The following is a 26,175-nucleotide window of genomic DNA, read 5'->3' as shown; positions in this document are numbered from 1 at the left end:
GAGCAGAGGCACACCTGAAATGATCCTTCCTGCCAGACAGGACGCCAGGTTTCCAGGCAGGTTTCTGTCCCCGTGTCTCGGTTCCCGTCGTGATTTTGGCTAGGTGAGAAAAGGGCCAGGAGAAGCGGGTTTCGTCGTTCGGACGGTATCAGTTCTTCGCTTTTGCTTTTCGGGGATCAGAGAGACGTTTTGGAGGGGCTTTGCGAGGTCGCTCTTTGAAAGTGCTCAGTGGAATAGATCTAATCCTGAGTAAAGCTGGTAACTGAAGGAGCGGGACGAGGCAATCAGAGATTACCCGCACGCCGGTTTCTTTGCCAGAGCACAAGGCAGCGAGGAGCTTTTTATGCAGAGGGAAGGGGGGGGGGAAGGTACTTTGAAAGCATAATGAAGCCTAATGAAGTGGCTCTGCCATAGTAAAGTGGCATTAGCGACAAATACATGGATTTGCTAGAGAGAAAACAAACTGCTGTGTAGATACGGTGTGCTCTTTATGCACGAATAAAGAAATAACGAAGGATTGAATTTAAACGGGTTCACACAGGGCAACGGTCCTGCTCGAGTGCAGCAGGGTTGGCAACTCCTGCTTTCGGCAGCAAGCTTGGTACGGCGGAGACGGTCGCGGCGGGGACCGGCTGCTCCGATCGGCATCCCCCAGGAAAAGACCATAGGGGGTTATTAATTACATCTCCTCGTCTGGGAAAGCAGGGGGAGAACAAGAGCTCTGGGGTCGTGTCTTGTCCCACCGATACACTCCCGCGCCGGTCTCTAAAAGCTCTCCCCATCCCCGGAGAGGACTGTGGGCAAAGGCGGTAGAGCAGCCACGGGGAGCCGGGTTCCCTGACATGCGTGTCCCCCAACCCGGTTCAGCCTCGGCGGGGTGGGAGCCGCAGGGAGGATTAGACAGCCGAAGACGAGCCCGGTTCATTGCCCACGAGGGAGGAGGGGGTGCTCTGGACGTCTAGACAAGGCTCATTTCCTTATCGGAGGCGGAGCGAGGGCAAAACTAAGAAAATAAGAATTCTCATGGGATAGAGAGAAAAATGGCACGGCTGAACCGAGCAGAGTCGAGCCCTGTTGTGCGGACGGGCGCCCAATAAAAACAAAACACAACGAAGCCCCCGGCGTCTTTTCACCCTGGTCTTTGATCTCCAAGCTACGAGCAGGGACCCGCAAGTCCTCAAGGCCGGCGCCTGTCCCAGGGGAGCAATCTCCAGCCCTTCCCCGCTCCACAGCCGCGCCGCGGCCTCGCTCTCCCCGCTCCATAGCCGCCGTTCCGCGCCCTTCCGCCGTTCCGCGCCGTGCCCCGCTCACCGCAGCTCAACCCCTCGCCGGCCTGAGCCCTTCTCCCCCAGCCAAAGGCATCTACCGGTCACCTCGCAGGGCTAGAAACAGAAGGTGAAAGAGGTCCGGGTTTTGCCGCAGCTCTGGGGACTCAGCCTGTCCGTGTACGTCGGCGTTTCCCAGGCGGGCGCGGGCAGCAGCGAAATATTCGCTGCCACTCGCGGCGCTTCCCGATCCCCGACGGGCCAGGCACACCGGGGGCAGTCCCAGTTATAGGGAAAGGTGTGTTATGACCTGGCTGCTCGGGGGAAAGTAAGCAGTCAAAAGGGAGAGATGCTTTCTTTTTTTTTTTTTTCTTGAAGGGTCTGCTCTCGTACTTTGACAAGAGGTCGGCTTTTTTATTATCCCTATTTGCGCGGTGCCTACAGGAGGTAGAAAGCAAAGGACACTTAGGTATCCCCGCCACCACCACCTCAGAAACGGAGAAGAGGGAATTCCTCAGGATATTTGTACCCTCCCTTGCCTTCCTTTTCAGGAAGGCCGGATTTTGCTTTCCAGGTAGGGCCAAGAGAGCAGGGCCGAGACTCCGGGATCGCCGTCTCGCATTCAGGGAGCCGCCCCAGGAGCGGGGATAACCCGAGGGGAACCTAGGCTATTAAAAGGAGGGGTGTCCCTCAGAGTAAAGCGGGTTAAGAACTTTTAGTTTGTTTGCTTTCTTGAGGCTGAGATCGGAAGAATCGTTAGTCTCGTTTTCGTTTTGGCAAGAGGCGATGATGCTCCCCGGGTCTCCAGCCCCGGCCGCAGGGACTGACCGTGCTCCTCTTTCGCGTCCCTCTCCCCAGGTTTACCCTTTAGGCAAGACCGGGGCCCCGGACCACTGTGGGCCACATTGAAATTCTTGGACCGCTGCAAACGCTTCAGGCGCTTCTAAATGCGAGTCCTGTTCGCTATAGAATAGTTACCTATCCTATCCTATCCTATCCTATCCTATCCTATCCTATCCTATCCTATCCTATCCTATCCTATCCTATCCTATCCTATCCTATCCGCAAATTCAGATACTAAAAGGGTCAACAGTGGCTGGGTCTTGCTCATTTCAAAGCGGTAAGGCGACCCGAATCACTGTTTCTCCGTATTAATTAATTAATTAGGTTCAGCAGGCATAGGAGTGGCGCAGATCGGTTGTGCCTGACCGAGGGAAGTCCTTCCAGCAGTACTTCTCTTGGCACAAGCCTGAGTATTAAAAGTCCCTCTGATTCTGTTCTAGGCTTAGAAGCTGGGATTTGAGTGACAAATTTGCGAGTCCTCTTGAGTCGTTTTAGTGAGTAAACATTTTAGTCCTCTTTCTGTTGAAAGGACTTAGTTAAATTCCCCGCTGTTGTTTGGGTTTTTCTTTTTTTTCTTTTCTTTATTGTTATTATTTATGGGAGGATGCTCTCGTGATATGTTTAAAGGAGGACTGGTGAGCAACCTATTGAAATCACTGTCTTGGAATAATCGTTCACTGGCACCATCAGCCCGATCGGGTTTTTTCTCTGTCTTCTGTGTTTCATCAACACTGCCTGGTGCGGTAGAGACGATGAAACGGAGTTGGAGAAAAGTGTGCCACCAGCGGTTCGCATTCTGGCTTGGCTAGGATGGAAACCCAGGAAGGATCCCACCTGGAGTCGGTGAGGGCAAAGACATCTGATTGGGACGACAATATTTGGGATCCGGTGAGGGAAAACTAAGTACACGATCAGCCTTAAGGAAACTTTTGGCCCAGCAGCAGGCACTCAACGAGGAAATAAAAATATTTTAATGTAGTGGTCTTTTAAAATTTGAATTTAAAATAGAAAACGGAAATACACACAAGAAAAGGCAATGAATTCCTTTCCTTCTTTCAACCATCTCTTCACTGGTTCTCGTCTTGACAGAGACACTAGCCCAGGGACTTTCCGAGGACCATCCCCGACCGTGTTCTGCCACCATCCCCTTTCACCCCCCGGCCAAGGGCTCAGAGGAACAGGAGGAGCGCTCGCAGCTGGGGACCGGAGCTGGGGCTCCCGAAGCAGAGAGCGACAGCGAGGAGCCCTCCCGAGGGCCTGCCGGCCGCCCCTTGCCCACCCCACGGGTGGGCAGAGCCCTCCTCCTCCCATTCTTCCTCCTCCTCCCGTTCTTCTTTCGCCCCTTCTTCTTTTCCTTTTCCTTCTTCTTCTTCTTCGCCTTCTTCTTCTTCTTCTTCTTCCTCCTCCTCCTCCTCCTCCTTCCCGCCTCCGCCCCCTTCTCCACAGCCGGGCCGGGGCCCTTGACGTGTCCTGCCGCGGATTGGCCGCCGGCCGATAGGATCTCCGCGGCCCCGCGTTAAGGCGGGGGAGCGCGCAGCGCCCAGGCAGAGCGCTTCCCGGTAATCCCCCGTACACCCGCCCGGGCGCAGAGCGCTCCCCGGTAATCCCCGGTACTCCCGCCCGGGCAGTGCCCGGCGCAAAGCGCTTCCCAGTGACCTTGCTCTGCCACCCCCAGTACTCCCACCCGGACACAGAGCACTTCCAAGTCCGCCGGGTACTCCCGTCCCAGGCAGCTCCCAGCCGAGCCGCCTCTCTGCCGTTTGGCCATGGAGTACACGCCGCCCCCCGCCAAGCCGCAGCTCTCCTCCCGGGCCAATGCTTTCTCCATCGCCGCCTTGATGTCGAGTGGCAGCTCCAAGGACAAGGAGTCCCCAGAGAGCACCATCAAGCCCCTAGGTAAGTGGGGATGCGGGTGGCCGCCGTTATCCTTGGGGCGTGGAGCTCCTGTCCTTCCGTCGGTCCCCGGGCAGAGCCGCGCTGCTCTCAGGCTCAGCCGCCTCGAAGCTCCGGCAGTCGGGTCGGGCAGTGGTGGGTTTCTCGCTGCCCGTGGGCTTCCCTTGCAGAAGCGAAAGCCTCACCGCCAAAGCTAGTTAAGCCTCCTCGTTGCCTACGGGCTGTTCAACGCCCCAAACCGTTCTCTAAAATCTAATTTTTTTCCAGCTTTATTTATCTAGCTTCGCCATTTGTAGACTAACATCGCGCCCTACGATAGCAACGTTTCTCCTCGCCGGTATGAAATGAAACTCTCGCATATTTCTTGCAAATCATCTTGTGGGTTTTGAGGTCAAATAAGACAATCTCCAGTGTCGTGCCTAGGCTTACAAGGGGTAGTAAAACTTGTACGTAGACCTGCAAAATCATTTACCTCCATGGTTACTCGATGGAGGCTTATGCAGACTGTTCTGCTCGGTGTAGGCTCATACAAACTGTTCTACTCTACATCAAGTGGGAATATTTTTTTTAGAGCGGTTCCTGGAGATTTTTGGGTAAGAGAATTCGCTTCTATTCGGTCACCTCGATTCAGATTTCCAAAGGCTTTTAAAATACATCAGCATCTTCCCCTCCTCCCCATTAATTTCTGCGGCTTGTGGTCCTTGTAATGTACCCAGGAGTTCCCAGAAAGCTAACAGGCCCCCCCGTGTATGGAGCTTACAGGGCGCCAGTGAACAAGATGACATTAAATCTCCCAAGAATTTAGCAAAGGCAGCGCTCTCGGCGTCTGCTGCATCTAATCAGCTGGCTCGATAGGCTTCACACAGTCCAGAGACACACTGTAAACTTTATTTTTTCAGTCTAGGTGATAACGTAGGCCGGGAATGTTGTAATGTTCCTGTTTGACATATTTACGCCGTCTCCTGTTAAACGGAGCTAGTTTTCTTAATCCTTTCTTTTTCTCTCGCTCTTTCCCCCTCACCCCTTTCTCTCTGAAAACGCGTGTCCAGTTAACGTTTCAATTTTATATATTTGGCTTTTTTAAAACTCCTTGTCCCACGCCGTTCAATTCAAAATCGAAGGGAAACGGCTGCCTGTGAACTCGGCTTGTTAGCTGGGAACGTGGGCGAGATCTTCCTCTGTCGGGGAAGGATCCGCTGCCGCATCCCGGGGTTGGAGGCCTCTCAGCCCTGCTCTCTCCCTCCCTCTTCTTCGGCTGAACCTCCCGGGGAGCCGCCGAAGCCCCCCGAACTTCCTGGGGCTTGCGGAGGGAAGCCGGGGGGACCGGCGGGAGCCAGCCGCGGTGGGTGGCAGCTACGCACCCGCACAACCAGCTCCTCCGTACAGGCTGCGCGGCCGCTCGCAGCTGCCCCGGAGCCTGTTTCTCCCGAATAGTGTGCTCAGCCCGGCTGGGAGGCAGTTCGGAGCCGCCGCTCCGCGCCTGCCGTTCCGGTGCTATTAGGAGCTCTCTTCTCCGCGGAGAAAGCGCGGAAGCTGCGAGGTCGCGCTTGGGTTCCTTCTGCTGCTTAGCGGCTCAATTTAGGAGCCCCCGGCGTGACCCCGATCCTCAGCAGCTCCTTGGAGCCGAGCACTCGCTTTTAAAAGGAGAATTAGTGACCTTACCATGGAAACGCTCGGTTAGGAGCGGAGGACAGCAAGCCGGGTGCGCCCTGCCCTTCCGCGCCCCGCGGAGCGGCGAATATCCGGGTGGTGACTGGCCGGGGCCGTGCTGTTCCCCGCCGCCCCTCCCCGGGCATCTCTCCCCGGGAGGCCTCGCTCCAGGCTCCTCCCGGAGCTAATCTCCAAAAATCATCAGTCCTGCCTCTCAAATGATGAGCCGACGCCTAAGAAACAGCGTGGATCTGCGGGTGTGCTGGATCGGGGCCGGGGGCAGTTGAACCAAAAATGCCATTTCTAATGTGTGTATGTATATATGTATAGGAAATTGGGTTTTCGTAGTGGTCGCCCTGCCCTGGCTGAACCTCCTCTCTCTTTTTATCTACCCCCACCTCAAACCCTGCAGAACAATTCGTTGAGAAATCCTCTTGCGCCCAGCCTTTGAGTGATTTATCCAGCCTGGACCCTCACGGGGAATTTAGCAGCAGCCCTTCGTCGCTGTGCACTGAGCCCCTCATCCCCACCACCCCCATCATCCCCAGCGAGGAAATGGCCAAAATCTCCTGCAGCTTGGAGACCAAAGAGCTCTGGGACAAATTTCACGAACTGGGTACCGAGATGATCATCACCAAATCGGGGAGGTAAGGCTGAGTTACCTCCGGGCAGCTTCCTAAAAGTGGCTTGAGGTGCGTGGGGAAGTCAAAACAACCAAAACCCCACAGTTTTTATTTGGGGAGAACGGCACGGATGCGTTAAGGAGAGGAGGAAGAGGGCGGCTGGGAAGAAATGTTGTTTCCTTAAGACTTCGGTCCGTGGCTGAAAGCCGCGCAGGGATTTTGCGGGGCTGGGGAAGACACAGAGAAATGCAGGGTCATGGGGAAGTAAACCCAGTCAGGGCTTGGGCTGGTTTGTTTTCCTTTTCTTTCGGCCGCAAAAAATGTGTGAAAAGAATCCCAGGCTTTCTCATCATCTCAAACCATTTCTTCCGTAAAGGTATTGGGGGTTCGGGTCGGTCAAAGGCAGTCCGGGGGAGGCAGATTTTGTAGTTCCTTAGAGTTATTTGTTATTAATGTAATTCTCTGACGATTCTTTTCTAACTGGAGAGCTCTAGCAGCAAGTGTTTTAAACATTCAATTCAATAGGAAGCGCATACTCTGGAATTTGGAGTTCAAAGTGTCAAACGGTTTGAAGTTGTTTCACTTTATTTCTGGTTTAGCGGGGGGAGGAGGGGGAAAACGAAGTTGCGTTTTGTCGAAATTTAAGTGCGGGAAGCGAAGTTTAGGTTTGAAAATTCCTCTCGGCGGTGTCGTGAGGGGGCTTAACATCTGAAACGGGAGAGGACGTCGACGAGAATAATTTCTGCACTATTTCCCGAACGCTAGCGCGGATCCCATTGCAGAAGTCCGTGTTGCTAAGGATTTCTGTACCTTAGGCACAACTGTGTTCTGAAATCGTTGTGTGCTTTTTCACTGGCGGGCAGAAGTGCGTTTCTCCTTCCCATTTTCACTTTTCACCCTTTCTTTTTGCTTCCAAAACGTTTCAAACTGCACTTCCTGTGCATGTTAAAGCTACACAGGAATTAATTCCATCACGCCGATGCGGAATCAATAGATGCTTTAAGCCTTGCTTTATTGTTTTTTTTCCTCCCAGGTAGTTTAAATAAGATTCTTGCATCTAGCAGCTTTCCAGAAGTTCTCTCTTTTGCGTTCTCTGTCCAAGTATTTATTTCCTGATTTGCCTTTATTTCAGGAGAATGTTTCCTACGATCAGGGTTTCCTTCTCGGGAGTGGACTCTGAAGCCAAGTACATTGTGCTAATGGATATCGTTCCTGTGGACAATAAAAGATACAGATATGCCTACCACAGGTCTTCCTGGTTAGTGGCTGGCAAAGCTGACCCTCCGCTCCCTGCAAGGTTAGTAGATTTTTATTGGTGGTCTTCCTTTCCTTTTCTATCATCATTTTCCCTTCAACAAATACCTGCTGCTATCTCTCTGTACTGATTGCTCTGCAGTTTTGGAGGCTGTGCTCAGTGAAGTTCATTGCAAAACTCTGATAAACTTCTGGGGCACAGAATCGGGCCTCAAATCTCTGCTTGAGGTTTGGTTTATGCTGAATGTTCCAAGGCAAGCAGGCTTTGGTTAAAGGATATATATATATATATATAAACATGTTATGTCTTTATGTATAATATTTTTAATGACATTTGCCTCAATCCAGATAAGAAATCTTTTTCCCCCAAAACCCTTTATTTGTCTCTTTTGTTTGCTCTCCACCCAGTATTTGACCCCATAATTTAAAGCAATCAAAGGGCAGCTAGCCGAGTTCAAGTAAAAATAGCACATTACAGCTCAGTGCTGGTTTGCACTTGAAATTATATTATTCGTTGCAAAACATATCCAGCATTCACTAACAGAAATGATTTTATTCTTGCTTTTGGTTGTCTCTTAGCAGGCAAAGTATGGATCAGTTCTACAGCACAGAGAGGTTTGGGTTGTGTGTTATTTTCCTTCCTTTTCTTTTGTTGTTTGGTTTTTGTTTGTTCCGAAAACACAACATTTGCTGAGACACTGTAGGGGAAAAAACCACCCACAGCAAATTCAAGCATATTTCCCTGATTCTTCTATCCAGAAGCAAAACGCTGTGGCAAATGACTTTCTGAAATCATTCACTTAACGTAGTTAACGACTGACTTCCTTTAGCGCAGCCAACCGGGGGCTGCAGCGCTGGGTTGTAGGGTGGGAGGGCAGCTCGGTGCAGTCCCGCAGTTCATCGTGTTCGGCCCAGCAGCACTTCAGTGCATCCTTCAGCCCTCAAGTCCAGTAAGACCGAAGCACATGTCGAACGGCTTTGCGGAGCCGGAGAGATGGAAGTAACGTGGATGCCTCTCCGGCTTCAAAGGAACTTTGCGTGGAGGGCTCCGCGCAGGCACACAGATCTGCTCCAGGTGCTTTAGCCTCGGGTTAAGAACTTGCTTCTTCCAGAGACAGAAATTAGAAGTGAAACAGGAGAAATGGAAGCAGACTTCTTCCCCCACCTCCCCCCCCCGCCTTTTTCTGTGTGAGTACAGGGACCAAATCCTGCAAGTATAAATCCCTTGTATAAATAGTTCAGCTGAAATCTTGCTGACTACCGATCTCTGGAAGGCGACTCGGGGAAATAAACAAACACAAAGCGCATGCAGAGAAGCTGTGATTAAAGACAGCAACCTAGGAGTTATGTCGGCTTTGTTTTCGTGGCCAAAAACTCCTTCTTGCAATGTGGTTAACGTCTGAGGGCTTCATTTGACGTATTGTAATGGGCACTGAAAAAAAACCCAACACAAAACCCAAAGGAAAAACAGGGCTCCTGCTCCAAAGAAGTCAGCATCAAAAGAAGAAATAAGGGAAGGATAGAAATAATTTTAGGGCAGGGTTCTCCCCTTCTTATTGTTCTCTTCGAGTGCCTTTTGGGATCCCTTTAAATAGATTGCTAATTCACGCTCTGACATACACTAGCTCAGTGAGGAAATACAAGAATAGAAGAGAAGAGATTGATCCTTGGAATAATTAGCAACTGCCCTGCTGAGTGTTTTAGAGCTGGGGTCATGCCTTCTTGGAGTTCAATATTTATTATAACCTTACTCTGGTAGCTCTTTAAGGTCCCCCATCAGATCAATGCCCCCTATGTGCAAATGTGGATCAGTGCTGTTGCATTTTCCAGGCTGTTTGCAGAAGTGTTTTTGCCTCAAAGTGTTAACTATATTCCTTTCCTCTTTTGTTTTTGAGATGGTTAGCAAAAAAGACCATTGATCACAGCAGTGATTACTTTTACTTTACATAGGAGAAAGGGCATAAATGTCTTCTTGAGCTCCTGTTTTGTGAGCAAAGGGATGTCAAGAGGTTCAGCGTGCCCATGGTTGCATTTCTAGTGCTTTTGGGGGGGGGGGAGTGTTAATGCACCTTTTGAGGTGGGAGTCTTGCTGAAAGAGATTAAAAGGAGCACTCCTCCTGTCTTGAAACAGGTTTGGTCCTGCTCCAGTAAGAGGAGCTCTTAAGGAAGTTGTGACTTCTCATCCTCCAAACGCACAGCCTCAGCTCTCCTTGCTTGAGGAGTGTCAGTAAGGGGTGGACGTGTGCTTAGCATCTGGGTGCTGGTACCACGGTACTGACTTCCCCTGCATGTCCACAGGCACAAGGGCAGCAAGGGAATTGCTGAGGAGTTATGTTGTGCATGGGGGTAAGACTGCAGGATCAAACCCATTTGATATTTTGCTTTTCCTGCTATTTAAACAAACCAACAAAGGAAAAAAAAACCCAACCCACCACCACCAAAACCACCAAAAAATCAGCCCCCCCAAACAAAACACAACCAAACAAAAAACTTTCCAATGCTGAGACAACTTTAAATAAATAAATTAGCAAGCATTCTGAGATTGTGTTTGAAAGATGAGCCCTTCAGGGAACTCTCTTATAAAGCCCAGTTTTATCCCTGTCTTCCTGCTGTCAGTGTTCAAGACGAGCTTCTGCTGCAACGAGCGCTCCAATAAAAATACTTTTCAGAGAGCCTTTTGTAAGTCTAAAGTGCTATCTGGGATAAAGGATTCCTCTGTGATATTTCATGTTTGTTCTTCCAAATGCCTAAGACTGTGTGTTTAAAACAAAAAAAGACTTTCATGAGTTTCAGCATGTACCTTGATTTGCTTTTCTTCCTTTTCCCAGCTTCTTTCTTTCACTTAGAAGACTCTCTACAGTTTCCACCACCCCCCACCCCCCCTTTCTTTCTTAGCTGTATTTGGCTATGATAATTTGTTTAATGAAGTTAGAGTGTTAACATGCTTACAATTCCAGGTAGGAAGCCTTTAAAAGGTATTTTATGTTGCAAATTATTTGAGACGTTGCAAGTCATTAAAAGCAGCATGCACAGGGCTCGTAGGAGCAGACCAGCTCTTAAAACTACCCAGGAGAGCAGCGCCTCGTTCCAAAATATGCGAGAAGGAAGCAGGACCCGAGCCTTGCATACAACATGAAATGTTATATGGAGCAAATTCACATCCAAATATGGCTCCTAAAGCTGTTGTGGACAGAAGTGGTGAGCAGCTCCTCACGTCTGGCCAGCCTCAGGCAGTAGAGCCTGTGCGAACTTCTGGGGGAGCTGGAATGTGCACAGTTATTTCTCTAACCTATTTGCTCATGTGCACTTGTGGTCTTGTAGACCACTTCAGAGGGTGATATGTCTGCTTTTCAACCCTCTTCTCTGAAGCAGACAAGCTCAGGCTGTAGAGAAGCAGGAGGGTAGGTGTAGTTCTCCAAGTGGAACCATGTGTTGCTGTGGGATTGATGGTGTGTAGCAAAGCTGTAAAGGAAAGCAAGGTCTATTAATGCCTTAACCAATGTATTAGCCAAACATTAGCTCTCTGCAGTGTAAAACAATCATGCTTGGCTTCTGAGACAGATGAGGATCTCTATCCATTCCCCAGAACACATTTTGGCCCCAATTAGCCAAACTGTGCCAAGCTTGACATTCTGTGACCAGTAAGTACTATTTACTAGCCAGAGAGTCAAAATGAGGAGCCAGTGCTCCAAAAAGAATGCATCACAAGACTGGCTGGAAAGTTGCAGGATGAATCTGGGGCTCTCTTTTTTTTGTTGTTGTTCTGCCTTCTCTAATCCAGGGCACTAAAGATTGAGGGTTTTTTTCACAGTATCACAGTACATTAGAGGTTGGAAGGGACCTTCTTCCCCCATGAGGGTCTTTTTTACAGGCAGGCAAAAGTTAATTTTCATGAGAGGTGAAATTCCTTTGACATAACAGAACCCCAGGTCTTGGGGGAGGTTTCAGATACTTTTTTTCTTCTTCTCCCCATGAGCCCTGCAGTGCAATCAGCTGAGTTGAGAGCACCAAGGTTGCCTGTATGCTAGGAATATTTTATTGCAACAGGAACCCTGGCTCAGCATCCCTCCCGTGGACACGGCTCTGCCAGCCAAGCCGTGCTTCAGATCGGTGTAAGGAAAACATCCTGCACGTCTGAAGCGAGCTGTGCCAGTGAAACTTGAGTTTCACTGTGTCTTGGGGATTCTGCTGGCAAAAAATGGAGAGAGCAGGATCAAATCTCCTTCCTCTTTGAGCAACAGAGCTGTGCTCCCCAGAGTCTTTAGTGTGGGTGTCCCTTGATTAGGGGTCAGTGCAGTCTATCGGAGAGCTATGCCCCATCGTTTAGTGGTTTTCCCCCTTTCCTCTTGCCTAACCAAAACCACGGCTCAACAACAACAGCAACAAGTGTTTACCTTTCTAACCCAGCATCTCAGCACTGCCCCACCCTGCCTAATGGAAAAAATCCCTCTGCATGGCCCAAAAAGACAGTCAGGCCCTCAGTGATTGATAAGCAGCACCAACAGGAGCAGACTAGGTCTGGTTTTGCCCTAGGTAAAGGTCTAGTTCAGCTCTCCGCTCGCTATCACAAAAGGACGTTCAATTTTCAGCAACACATTATACCCAGAGAATCCTTGTTTCTAAACAGCCTGCCACTTGTAATTAGTCTAGCTATAATGTATGTAGCACCCTATCTACGTGTCCTCTGGGCTTCCTTTTCTCCCGCTTAATTTCCCTTGGCGGTGGGTTGGTTAATTACGGAGCCGCGATGAATTTTTCATGTCAGGCCACTGTGCTGGACTGCAGCCTTCAACCTCTTGTAAACAGACGTCACCACAGCCCATGTGTGATCGAGTGCAGGTTAAAATCATTATCACAGCTTAATGTTACATATAAAGAAAAATGCATTTTTATCTGCATTCCCCCACTATCTCTCGGACGACATCGTGTTTTTGCTCTCAGAGCTGTAGTCATTGTTATTTTAAGTGCTTGTTAGTACAGCTGTGGGGAAAGGCAGGATCAATTTGTGTGTGTGTATGTGTGTGTGTGGGAAAAGACACAACAGCAAATGTTACTGAATGTCTCCATTTTAGATAACCAGATAAAAGAAGAGACACGGTTAGAAAGCAATCTAGCGCCGGGACGTGGGATTCTTCGTTATGCTCCAGTGAATGAAACAGCTCCACTCGTTTGTTTGACTGTCTTTCGTTAATGGCTGTATTTAGGGTGTCAGCTAGTGATAGGCATAGGGGGAAATGGATCCCAGCTAGAGGAGGGGAGAGTTAGATTAGACGTTAGGAAGACGTTCTTCCTCATGAGAGTGGTGAGAGACTGGCACAGGTTGCCCAGGGAGGTGGTGGAAGCCTCATCCTCGGAGCTTTTGAAGGCCAGGATGGATGTGGCTCTGGGCTAACTTGATGTAGTGTGAGGTGTCCCTACCAGTGGCAGGGGGGGTGGAACTGGCTGATCCTTGAGGTCACTCCCAACCCTGACAATTCTGTGACTCTATGAGATTGTTTTTTGCCCAGGTAGCCTTTCTGTGTTACTCTGAGCTCTCAGGAAATCCATGTCCCTGAAACCACCACATACCCTGAGAGAGCAAGATATAGAATAGAATGAACCAGGTTGGAAAAGACCTTTGAGATCACAGAGTCCAACCTATCACCCAACACCATCTAATCAAATAAACCATGGCACCAAGTGCCTTATCCAGGCTCTTCCTAAACATCCCCAGTGATGGTGACTCCACAGCCTCCCTGGGCAGCAGCACATCCCAATCTCTCTTGCTGGGAAGAATTTCTTCCTAACATCCAGCCTGAACCTCCCCTGGCACAGCTTGAGACTGTGTCCTCTTGTTCTGGTGCTGCTTGCCTGGGAGAAGAGACCAACCCCCACCTGGCTACAACCTCTGTTCAGGGAGTTGTAGACAGCAAGAAGGTCTCCCCTGAGCCTCCTCTTCTCCAGGCTCAGCAATCCCAGCTCCCTCAGCCTCTCCTCACAGAATACGACAGGCTTTTTAATTTCATCCACAGATTATGCCCACACCAAATTAAAAGGTGATATTATTTCTTTTTTCTATAAGCAGGACCTTTCCCCTGTGTTTTTCAGGTTGTATGTGCACCCTGACTCCCCATTCACAGGAGAGCAACTGCTGAAGCAGATGGTGTCCTTTGAAAAAGTCAAACTCACCAACAACGAGCTGGATCAGCATGGCCATGTGAGTAGCCCTCCTGGGGGGGGAAGGATAAGGGAACCACAGAACAGGAATTGCTTCCTTGTGCCATAGGCTTCACCTCATGGGAGAGAGACTGCAATAGGGAAAGGCTGCCACGGCCCCCATGTTACACCTCACACGGGCAGCTCTTCGTGCCACAGGAGGGGAGAATGTTGTGTGAAGTTCAAACACGTTGGGTTGCTCTTGTTGTTGTGAAAAGTGACTTTGTAAATGAGGCTTTTTTTAACCTTACATAAGGTAGAAGCCAGGTCAGCCCAAGTGTATAAATGGTGCTCCTACAGCCACCAGAGACAGAACATTCATCAGAGTCAAGTTCAGGGTAGGGTAGAATAGAATAGAATAGAATAGAATAGACCAGGTTGGAAAAGACCTTTGAGATCATCAAGTCCAACCTATCACCCAAAACCTCCTGGCAACTAAACCTTGGCACCAAGTGCCTCATCCAGGCTCTTCCTAAACACAGTGATGGTGACTCCATCACCTCCCTGGGCAGCACATTCCAATGGCCAACCTCTCTTTCTGGGAAGAACTTCTTCCTAACATCCAGCCTAAACTTCCCCTGGCACAGCTCCAGACTGTGTCCTCTTGTTCTGGTGCTGGGTGCCTGGGAGAAGAGACCAACCCCCACCTGGCTACAACCTCCCTTCAGGTAGTTGTAGAGAGCAAGAAGGTCTCTCCTGAGCCTCCTCTTCTCCAGGCTAAGCAACCCCAGCTCCCTCAGCCTCTCCTCCCAGGGCTGTGCTCCAGACCCCTCCCCAGCTTTGTTGCCCTTCTCTGGACACCTTGCAGCAACTCAACATCTTTCCTAAACTGAGGGGCCCAGAACTGGACACAGGACTCAAGGTGTGGCCTAACCAGTGCTGAGTACAGGTAGAGCTGAGCATGGAAGTGAGGGAGAGGAAGGAGAGCTTTTTGCTATGCTTCTGCCCATGCTTTGCTATGAGGTGGCAGCCTGCTTTGCCATGTGCACTGCTTAGCAAGCTCATGTGCTTTTCCATGTTACAGGTAACTGGTAAGGAATGAGTGCATCAGTAGCAGCTCTTTTACTTCCAGACCCAACATAGCATGGGCACACCAATATCGGCATGATGTCAAATGAGGGCTGTTGAATTAGAAACATCAATGTGCCTCAGTCACTCTTGAAATATAGTGTGGGCTACCTGCAAGTCAAGGTGCAACAGGGTGTCCCAGTAGTGCCTCCAAAGTGAAGGAATGGCTTGGTAGCACCTCCAAATTGCAAAAGAAGAGCTAAAAGTGTTACCTCTGGCCTCGGTGGCTCCCCAGAGGAAGGCTGAAGGAGCAGTGGGATGGGGTTGGAAGGGTGTGGGCTGAGAATGGGGCAGTTAAGAAGAACAAGAGCAAAGTGTTAGTGAGTGAGGTATGGGGAAGAGAGGGGTAATGAGCTCTGTAGCATGTGTAGGGGTAACTAACCTGTAAAGCTAAGGAGCTGTGGCATATGTGGTATCAGCAATCCCTCCCCTGCTGTGGTGTTTATTGCCTTTTTGGACCGTGTGAGACAGTGGCTGTTGGTCTGGGCTGTGCTCTGTGCAAATGCTTCTCATCTCCAAAACAATTTTCAATCTATTCAAACCCCAAGAATTTAAAATACATTCTGGGGAAAAAAAAAAAAAAACCAAACCAAACCCAAACCAACAAAAACTAACACAATAGCAACAAAAATAGCTAAAAAAACCCCCAAACAAACAAAACAATAAAAAGGGAAGGGCAGATAGATGCCTCTGTGTTGTTCTTCTCTAAAGATCTCTCTGTGGGTATGTTTTTCTTGACTCCAGTTCCCACTGTTGTTCCCTTCCTGGCTAGTGGAGAATACTTTTTCCCCCTCTCTCTTTTATTTCATCATGTGGAGAAGGGCAAAGCTGAAGATTTGTAGGCTCTATCAGTGAGTGATGATAGAGCAGTGTACGTGCACATTTAAAAAGAAGCATTTTTCATCCTAACAGGGGCCATGTGTGCCTCTAATAAAGGGCTTGCAGCAGTATATTGCAAGCTAGTTAGGAGCAGCACAGTTCCCAGAAGCCCAGACGAGTATAAAGAAGATGTAGGTCTGAGAAGCTGTCGGGAACAGGGACATGTGACAGAGCAAGAAGGCAAAGTCATCTCAAACACAGGCAGATATGGAACACAGATACAGAATCATAGAGTAGTTTTGATTGGAAGAGACCTTGAAGTTCATCAAGTCTAACCAAGCAAACCAAACACTGCCAGGTCACCACTAAACCATGTTATAGAATCATAGAATTGTCAGGGTTGGAAGGGACCTCAAGGATCAGCCAGTTCCAACCCCCCTGCCATGGCCAGGGACACCTCACACTACAGCAGCTTGCTCACAGCCACAGCCAGCCTGGCTGCAAAAACCTCCAGGGATGAGGCTTCCACCACCTCCCTGGGCAACCTGTGCCAGTCTCTCACCACCCTCCTAGGGAAGAACTTCCTAACATCCAATCTGAATCTACCCACTTCTAGTTTTGCTCCATCCCCCCCAGTCCTATCACTCCCTGACACCCTCAAAAGTCCCTCCCCAGCTTTCTTGTAGCCCCCTTCGGATACTGGAAGGTCACAATAAGGTCTCCTTGGATATCACTTAAATATCTTCAGGGATGGTGCCTCCACCGTTTCCCATGCTTGGCAAACCTTTCTGTGAAGCTTTTCCTAATGTCCAGCCTAAACCTCCTGTTGTGCAGCCTGAGGCTGTTTCCTCTTGCGTTATTACCTCTTACTTGAGAGAACAGACTGACCCTTACCTCGCTACAGCCTCCTGTCATGTATTTGTAGAGAGGGAGAAGGTCTTCCCCAAGCCTCCTTTTCTCCAGGTTAAACAACCTCAGTTCCCTCAGCTGCTCCTCATAAGGTTCCTCACAGGACTTGTGTTCTAAAGTGATCCCTAGCATTTGAGATGCAGCTTCCTGATGGACTTCCAAAGAAGCAGCAGGGGTGGATCCCATTCTTTATGCCAGGCTCTGGAGAGCCAGAGCTGATGGAAAGTTGGGAACAAGTCCCAGAACTTTGATGCCATGCTGAGATTCCTGTGGCAGGTGTCCTGCCTTTGTGGAGCTCTCTCTTGTGAATATTTTGTGGGGTTTGATGTGCCAAACTAGGATGTCAAGTTTGACACGCTCTCCAACTGAAGCTCTGTAAACATCACCGTGGGATGCTCAGTAGAATGAAAGAAGAAATTGGTTCTCTGGAGCCTTTCAGGAGGCCTCACTCTGCCGTGGCAAATGGTGTTTCTGAGCTCCCCTGAATTAAGAGAAGGGGAGAATCAAAATGTCTCCTGAAACCTCTCCCTTCACTTTGAGAGAGCTCTTCTTAAGAGATGAGGTCTTTTCAACCGACCAGCTCAAACCTTGACTCCATTTGAAAAGCCATGTTGGTTCTTGAGGCTGTTTCATGGACCTGGGAAGCACCTTTAAATGCCAGTTATAGGTGGAGAAGCTGGATCCACCCTGATTCCAGTTTGTTCCTGTTGCTGGCTTTCTCCATCCTCCAGGAGACAGTTCTGGTTGTTAAGGTAATTGTAGTGTTTTCTTTGCAGGGTGGTTCATTTCCTGCAAAGGAATCTGAAGAGAGGAGAGGCATTTGCTTGTTCTAGCATTTGTTTGTTCCAGCTTTTGTTTGTTTTCTCTTATTCTGAGCCTTTCTGGAGCTGGCAAGCATCTCTGCTTGTGTACCCTCAACAGCATGCACAACCCCAGAGCTATGTACGCATTCTATCCCCCTCCCTCCCCAGCACCAGGCAGAACTTTTATCTTTGGTGTGCATGACATATAGTTTGCTCCATGGAAACACTCTCAGATATCCTTACCAGAGGAAGGAAATGGCTCCTCTCTCAGAATTTTTACAGCTGAGTGAAAAATTCCCTTCCCCCCCCCACACCTCCCTTTGTTTTTTTCTGGTGCTGTGTTTTTTTTCACACAGATTGCTCCTTTCAGGACTTTTTGGTTGCACTTAGCTGGGGTGGCATCGTTCCTAGTTTATGGTGATGTGAGCCATGAGTGTATACATTACTGTAATTGCTTTTCTGGCATTTAATGCAGCAGACCTCAAACACATGGATGTTTGCTTTTGCAAACACAAAGGTGTGAACATGGCCAACAAGTAACTGTGAAAGAAGGGCTTCCAGAACAGCCACAAGCAGTTATGGCCAGGTTTGGGTGTTTTGGTTTGTTTTTTAAAGACAGCCTCCAGAGGTTAGGAGCCTCCATGCTTCTAGAAAGCAAACTTTGCCTGGCAACTCTTCTTCAGTGAACTTGGAGGCTGCGTTCACAGCACAGCTCCTGAACTCAAAGCCACCTCGAAGATTTTGCAGCTGGCATCCAGATTGCCTCTGGCAACCAGTTTGCAGCCAGTGGGAGCCAGATGCCTACAAACCTGCCTGACCTTAGAGCAAACAGGATCCTGTAAGGATGGATCCTGGTCATCTTCCCTGCTGCAGGCTGTCAGCACAAAGGCAGATGGAAGGGCTGCGCTGCCAGGAAGCGTGTGCCTGGAGGTGCCCTGAGGCTACCTGCACCTGGCGTTTCTCTTGGGGCACAGCAGCAGCAGCAGCATGGCAGAGCCGGCAGCAGGGATTTTGTGATGCCTGCACCATGCACTTAGGGGGCTACCTGAACTCTGAGACCACCCTTGAGGGCTACTCTCTGAGATCTCTCCTGTGTATCTAACTCCTTTAGGCTGTTTTGGTGGTCCTAGCAGAAGAAGTTGAGTGGCTGTTGAGGGTTATCTTTGGGCAGGGTCCTGCTGACTTTACTATCAGTGAGTGCTGCAGCACTGGCAGCCTGTGTAGGGGTGCAGGTGGAGCACTACATACACAGACCCTTAGGGAAAAGAAACACTGACCTTCACCTTGGCCACAGGTCTTTGGTGACCTCCTGGCTACATCTGGTGCTTTTTTGTACCTTAATGACTCTTCTTGCCTCTGGTGGGAAGGTGCAGGACAGAACATCACAGCAGGGGATGTTATCCATCTGCGCTTTTGGGTCTGGAAACCTTTCCTAAAGGATTACGTGGTCTTATTTGAGAAATGGAGTTCCTTCATCACAATTTGCATTCACAGAGGAGTGAAGAGAAAGGGCATGTGTGGGAGCTGCTCTGTGACAGCCTTTTCTTCCTCCTGCTTGGCTGCTGCTCAGACGTGATGCCTTTGTGTGGCTACGGCAGCCACGAAAGGCAACAGGAAGCACCAAGCTCTGTGGGCCAACTCCTCAGTAAGCTCATCACCATGCACGTACCACCCTTTCAAATGACTTTTCCAGCTGCTTAGAGCAGCTCAAGTGACTAGGAGGGTGAGACAAAATTTTAGACAGCGAGGGAATGTTAGGCTGTTAGAGGCAAGGTCAGTGGCTGCTGTGTTTGCGCATCTGTGAAACAGTGAAGTGATCTGAGAGAGGACCTGAGCTGGCAGAAGTGGACATGCAACACTTTCAGAACGATGGTTCCCCATCACTCTGTGTGTGTCCTCCTCACCAAAAGCCTCAAAGCAGCAGCAAAGAAAACGCTGATGGCAGTTCCAGCCGTGACAAAGCTGTCTCCGAGCTCCACGCCCCGACGCAAAGCGCAACCTTTCTCCTTCACCGGGCGAGCACGAAATGCTGCACCGCTTCTGCTGGGTTTTAGCTGAAGTGAAGGCTTCCCAAGGAATGCACATTAGCTATTCCAGATGTACAGAGCTGCCTGTAATGTCGTTATGGCCCCTGCAAAATAGAACCACCCACACCACTGCCAATTTCGTCTTGTGACTGTGATTATATCCAAAACAAGGAGCGATGCGAGCCGAGCTCTGTATTTAATTCTTATATTGTAATACTGTGGTTAGAGGCGGCCAAACAGTCCTCCAGCCAGTGGTAGCTGGAGCAAGTGGGACTCTCAGTTTGACTCCAGCGAAGGTTGAAATTGTTTAGTTGGTACATTGGGTTTAGAACTGGTTCAGGAGCTCGTAAACAATTATTAAGGAGGGCAAAATGGCAGCAGCTGCTCATTCCGGGGCTCTGTGCTGGTTTCCCCTCCCTCCTGCTCTCATTTCCCTTAGCCTGTGGCGAAGAGCATCTACAAAGCAGTTTGCTTTAAAGGTTTGACACTGTAAAAAGGCTCTGGGGAGTTTTATTTTTGGTCAGCCAGTTTGTGCTGCTGTTGCTGGTGGTGTTATTTTGGATGGGGTTTTAGGTTTTTTTCTTCGTTTTCTTTTTTTTCTTTCTTTTTCTTTCCTTTTCCTTTATTTTTGAGGGGTTCTTGGCTGTTTTCACTCTCCACCTGCTTATTTCTGCAAGGAGGACTTCTCGGTCGTGAGCTTGCACGAGTTCCATGTTTACCCTTGCAGATTGTCTCTGCAAACTGGAGGGGGGGCACACACCAGCAATGACAAAGTGCCAAAGCCTGTATGTGAAACAGAAAGAGCAACTGGCCATTGGAATGTGATGCTGGTGGTGGAGTCACCATCACTGGAGGTGTTTAAGAAGAGCCTGGCTGAGGCACTTGGTGCCATGGTTTAGTTGATTAAATGGTGCTGGGTGATAGGTTGGACTTGATGGTCTCAAAGGTCTTTTCCAACCTGGTTAATTCTATTCTATTCTATTCTAGTCTAGTCTATCCTATCCTATCCTTTTGTGAACACCTCCAGTGATGGTGACAATCTCTCTTTCTGGGAAGAATTTCTTCCTCACCTCCAGCCTAAACCTCCCCTGGCACAGCTTGAGACTGTGTCCTCTTGTTCTGGTGCTGGTTGCCTGGGAGAAGAGACCAACCCCCACCTGGCTACAACTTCCTTTCAGGGAGTTGGAGAGAGCAAGAAGGTCTCCCCTGAGCATCCTCTTCTCCAGGCACTTACAGCCATGGTTTGGTTGTCATGAGGTGTTAGGTATTAGGTAATAGGTTGGACTTGATGATCTCTGAGGTCTTTTCCAACCTGGTTGATTCTATTCTATTCTGTGACTCTATTTTATGAAACACCTCACCTGTAGGCACAGGTATTGATGCTTCAAGAAAGGTGCCCTTCAGAGGTGCAGCAGAGAGAAGAAACTCTCCTGGGGTTCCTTCTTTCATAGAGTCATAGAATCAACAAGGTTGGAAAAGACCTCAAAGATCACCAAGTCCAACCTGTCACCCAACACCTCATGACTACTAAACCATGGCTCCAAGTGCCACGTCCAATCCCCTCTTGAACACCTCCAGGGACGGTGACTCCACCACCAATTGCCATTCCAATGGCTAGCAATTCTCTCTGTGAAGAACTTTCTCCCTTCATTGTCTGTCACTGCCCAAAGCAGCTGGAGAGCTTGCTCTGATACTCAGCCCTGGCTCGTTAGATTTCAGATGTCTCCCCTGCACTCTTAATTAGGTCTTGTTCCCCTCCCCTTCCCTTCTGGTCTTAGGGCCTTTGAGGGTGCTGCTAACCTCCCTTTCAGGACAGTGCCTTGTCGCTTTTTCTTGCAGATCATTTTGAACTCCATGCACAAGTACCAGCCAAGAGTCCACATCATTAAGAAGAAGGATCACACAGCTTCATTGCTTAACCTGAAATCAGAAGAGTTCAGGACCTTTATCTTCCCAGAGACTGTTTTTACTGCTGTCACTGCCTACCAGAACCAGCTGGTGAGTATGGCTGCCAATTTCCATAGATTTAACTAAATCCCACCCTGCTGAAAACTCCCTCCTCTCCAGGAAAACAAAAGTTTGGGGTGTTTTTTTGCTTTTGTTTTTACTCTTTTCCCCCTCCCCCTAAACTAGGAAGCTTTCTGACCTGCCTTTCCATGCCAATGCCTGCAGCAACTGTGCCAAACCTAATCCATATTCTGGCCTAAATCTTACATATCCTAACTCCAAAAGAGCCACGAGGATTATTCAGGGGACCTAAAGATGACACAAAAGAGGCTTTCAGTTTTCCCTTCCCTTTTGCCCATGCAGTGCTGTTTGCATATTACCATTGGTGTTGGGTGATAGGTTGGTCTTGATGATCTCGAAGGTCTTTTCCTACCTGGTCTATTCCTATTCCTATTCCTATTCCTATTCCTATTCCTATTCCTATTTCTATTCTATTCTATTCCTATTCCTATTCCTATTCTATTCTAATTCCTATTCCTATTCCTATTCCTATTGTCTTCTCTTCTATCCTGTCCTATCCTATTCTATCCTATTCTATTCTATATTAGTCCCTTTCTAATTATAGCTCATTAAGGAGCTGTGCTTCATTCCAGCAATCTTTTCAAGCCACGAGCTATGAGCTGAGAGACACTCTGGTTTGCACATGATGATTGCAGGGGCTTAAAAAGTTGACTAATTAAGCTGTAAGGCTCAAATGCAGAGGGAAATCACTCGGAGATAGGCTTTTCAGAGGCTGCCCAGATTACATCCAGATGTCTGACTTTCCATTTGCATGCCAGCAATATAATATATACAGAATGGAGGAGATCATAACAATGGATTGCTAATGAGTAATTTTAGGAAGGATATAAACAATTGGAAAGCAGAGGCTCTGCATGACAGTGGATAGGGCTTTAATGCTTCAGCCAGTGGAGATAGGTCGTTGGCTTCAGTGCAATTCAGAGGGCGCTTTGAGGGCTTCCTGCCTATGGCAGCTCAAAAGAAAAATCTCCACACCTTTCCAATTCCTCAAAGTTAGGAAAAATATAAGCACTGTCCAAACATGTGGGGCAGGCAGCATCAGAGTCAGTCTACCTGCTGCATTGTTTAAAGGAGGCTGTGGTTCTTAATATGAGACCAAAAAAATAGCTTCTGAATCATAGAAGCAATAAGGTTGGGAAAGACCTCAGAGATCATCAAGTCCAACCTATTGCCTAATACCTAACACCTCCTGACAACTCAACCATGGCTCCAAGTGCCACATCCAAGCCTTTTGTGAACACCTGCAGTATGGGTGACTCCATCACCTCCCTGGGCAGCACATTCCACCAGCCAGTTACTCTTGCTGGGAAGAACTTTCTCCTCACCTCCAGCCTAAACTTCCTCTGGTGCAGCTTGAGACTGTGTCCTCTTGTTCTGGTGCTGGGTGCCTGGGAGAAGAGACCAACCCCCACCTGGGTACAACCTCCCTTCAGGGAGTTGTAGAGAGCACTAAGGTCTCCCCTGAGCCTCCTCTTCTCCAGGCTAAGCAACCCCAGCTCCTTCAGTGTCTCCTCACAGGGCTGTGGTCCAGACCCCTCCCCAGCCCTGGTAAGACTTCACTTGGAATATTTCATCCAGTTCTGGGCTCCCTAGTTCAAGAGGGACATGGATCTGCTGGAGAGAGTCCAAGGGAGAGCTACAAGGATGATGAAGGGAGTGGACCACTGCCTGGTGAGGAGAGGCTGAGAGCCCAGGGGCTGTTCAGTCTGGAGAGGAGAAGGCTGAGAGGGGATTTAATAAATGTCTATCAATATCTGAGGGCTGGGAGTCAGGAGGGAGGGGACAGGCTCTGCTCAGTTGTACCCTGGGATAGGACAAGGGGCACTGGATATAAACTCCAGCACAGGAGGTTCCACCTCAACATGAGGAGAAACTTCTTCACTGTGAGGGTCACAGAGCCCTGCAGCAGGCTGCCCAGAGAGGTTGTGGAGTCTCCTTCTCTGGAGACATTCAAGCCCCATCTGGATGTGTTCCTGTGGGACCTGTGCTGGATTCTCTGGTCCTGCTCTGGCAGTGAGGTTGGACTCAAGCATCTCTGGAGGTCCCTTCCAACCCCTAATATCCTGTGATCAGAATGCATTGGTTTTAAACTCCTATTTGTATCTGAACACTGCAGAAAATGCATCCAGCCCTTGGCAGTGTGAAGAACACAATGTTTGGACAGGCAGTTAGATATTCCCCCCCCAGAACTTTCTGTAGAAACCAGCAAAAAACAGTAACAGGCACCAAACCAGGCTAGAGCCTGGAGTTTATTTCTGTAGGATGGCTTTGTGTTTACTGATGCTGTTTGCACCAGAGGGGTTTCTAATGGAACCTTCCCAAAGCACATACATAGAGTCCTGGAAGATTTCTCAATGGAACATCTCTCCAGAAGCCCTTAGAGGTGGATGCTGTCATTTTATTTATGACTAATGAAAATGGAGCCCTTTCCTTTCTTCTTCTTCTTCCCTTTTTTTTTTTTTTTCCTTTCATTTTTGCCATTTCTTTCAGAGCTGTTTTAAGGAGGCCTTGATTACATTTCTGGAGGTTATTAGATAAAAGCTAAATACATTATACTTTCAACAAACTATCTCATCATTTAGGATTTAAAGGGCATGCATTTATTTAAACAGCCCCCCAAACCCACTGCCACAGAGTTGAAGTGTAGGTCAGGTTTCATTTTAAAGAATGCTTCCTAGCAGATGTTCTCTGATTGTTGGTGAGACAGTCTCTCAGGGAGGGGGAAAAAAAAACCCTATGGCCATAAATGATTGTGAGTCTCATCTGGCTTCGGTGGATACAGAAAGTTTCTCTTGTGATGTCATAGCCAATCTTTAATATCAGGAGAATGGAAGTTTGATTGGTGAAAATAGGCTCAGGAGATGAATGGACATCTTTATTATTCTGCAGTGCACTTGGCTCAGTGTGTTGGTGATCTAAGTCAGTGGAACTAGTTAGAGCTGGGCTCCTTTCTTTGTTGTTTTCAAGGGGCTTTTCAGAATGCTGCCATAAAAACCTTTGCTGGGGTACAAGGCGCTAAGCCACCGCTCTCTGCCACATCACCATGGCTCAAGGCTTATGGTGAGCTTGGGAGAAGAAGCATAGAATGGTCCAGGCTGGAAGGGACCTCCAAAGGTCATCCAGTCCAACCTCCCCACACTCAGCAGGGACATCCTCCACTAGAATCATAGAATCAATAAGGTTGGAAAAGACCTCAGAGATCATCAAGTCCAACCTATCACCCAGCACCTCCTGACAACCAAACCATGGCTTCAAGTGCCACAACCAAGCCTTTTTAGAACACCTCCAGTGATGGTGACTCCACCAACTCCCTGGGCAGCACATCCCAATGGCCAATTTCTCTTTCTGGGAAGAACTTTCTCCTCACCTCCAGCCTAAACCTCCCCTGGCACAGCTTGAGGCTGTCCTCATGTTCCGGTGCTGGTTGTCTGGTGGAAGAGACCAACCCTCACCTGGCTACAATCTCCTTTCAGGTCATTGTAGAAAGCAATAAGGTCTCCCCTGAGCCTCCTCTTCTCCAGTCTAAGCAACCCCAGCTCCCTCAGCCTCTCCTCACAGGGCTGTGCTCCAGACCTCTCCCCAGCCTCATTGCCCCAGATCAGGTTGCCCAGAGCCTTGTTGAGCTTCACCTTGAATATCTCCAGGGAAGGCACTTCAGCCACCTCCCTGGGCAACTTGCTCCAGTGTTCCACCACCCTCATAGTAAAGAACTTGTTCCTAACATCCAATCTAAATCTGCCCTTCTCTAGTTTGAAGCCATTGCCCCTCGTCCTGTCACTGCAGACCTTTGTAAACAGTCCTCCTCCATCCTTCTTGTAGCCGCCTTCAGATACTGCCAGGCTGCTATTAGGTATCCCCAGAGCCTTCTCTTCTCCAGGCTGAACACCCCCAGCTCAGCCTGTCCTTGCAGCAGAGGTGCTCCAACCCCATGACCATTTTCATGCCCTCTGGACCACCTCCATCATGTCCATGTCCTTCCTATATAGAGCGCTCCAGACCTGGACACAGTACAGATTTGCCTTCTGTGCTGCAAGCTCACACTGCCTGCTCATGTCCAGCTTCTCATCCATCAGCACCCCCAAATCCTTTTCCACAGGGCTGCTTTCTAGATGAGAGAATGAGACTATAGAGAGAATGTGACTTTAGAGAGAATGAGAGTATAGACAGAATGAGAGTATATCTAACTTGAAGAGCTGTTACAAGATCCTGTGACCAGGCCAGCATTCAGGGTAGCTTCCACCAATTGTGCCTGCATGATGAGACAGCCTCAAACCCTCAGCCAGTGCTGAGGACCCATGCTCTTTGACCAGCCCATAGGACTGACTGGTGAGCTGCAGCACATTCTACATAGTGCCTCAAAGACCTTCCCCAGAGAGCTTGGCCTTTATAGACCTGAAACACCAGGCAGAGACAGCAGTGGTTCAGAGCTGCAGGGGGTGGTAGAAGAGTTGGTTGGCAGCTGCTGAGCTGCCTAATATCAGGTCCCTAGTATCAGGTGATAGGATGAGAGGAAATGACCTGAAACTGTGCCAGGGGAGGTTTAGACTGGATGTTAGGAAAAATTTCTTTACAGGAATAGTGGTCAGGCATTGGAGTAGGTTGCCCCAGGAGGTGGTGGAGTTGCCATCTCTGGAGGTGTTCAAGAAATGTGTGGACATGGCACTTAAGGACATGGTTTAATGGCTGTGGTGTTCTTTGAAGCTTGAATTCAGTGATCTTAGAGGTCTTTTCCAACTGAACCAAGTGTGTATATATATATATATGTGTGTGTGTGATTCTATATATAATTACTGCAGAC

The 26,175-nt window shown here is 49.0% G+C and overlaps 1 protein-coding gene across 1 annotated transcript in view; it reads left to right on the top strand.

Moving 5' to 3' along the window:
- Positions 1 to 3,566: 3,566 nt before the first annotated feature.
- TBX20 (T-box transcription factor 20) overlaps positions 3,567 to 26,175 on the top strand; it is a 46,857-nt gene continuing 24,248 nt past the window's right edge. Inside the window, exons 1-5 of the mRNA XM_054177137.1 lie at positions 3,567 to 4,004; positions 6,064 to 6,298; positions 7,407 to 7,571; positions 13,616 to 13,724; positions 21,189 to 21,347. Coding sequence (XP_054033112.1) covers positions 3,875 to 4,004; positions 6,064 to 6,298; positions 7,407 to 7,571; positions 13,616 to 13,724; positions 21,189 to 21,347 — 798 coding nt within the window. The 5' untranslated portion in view covers positions 3,567 to 3,874. The remainder of the gene's footprint in view (positions 4,005 to 6,063; positions 6,299 to 7,406; positions 7,572 to 13,615; positions 13,725 to 21,188; positions 21,348 to 26,175) is intronic.

The sequence above is a fragment of the Dryobates pubescens genome, chromosome 38 (assembly GCF_014839835.1).
Source record: "Dryobates pubescens isolate bDryPub1 chromosome 38, bDryPub1.pri, whole genome shotgun sequence".
NCBI lineage: Eukaryota > Metazoa > Chordata > Aves > Piciformes > Picidae > Dryobates > Dryobates pubescens.
Note: the sequence above shows the minus strand (reverse complement) of the source record. Positions and strands in the feature narration are given on the sequence as shown.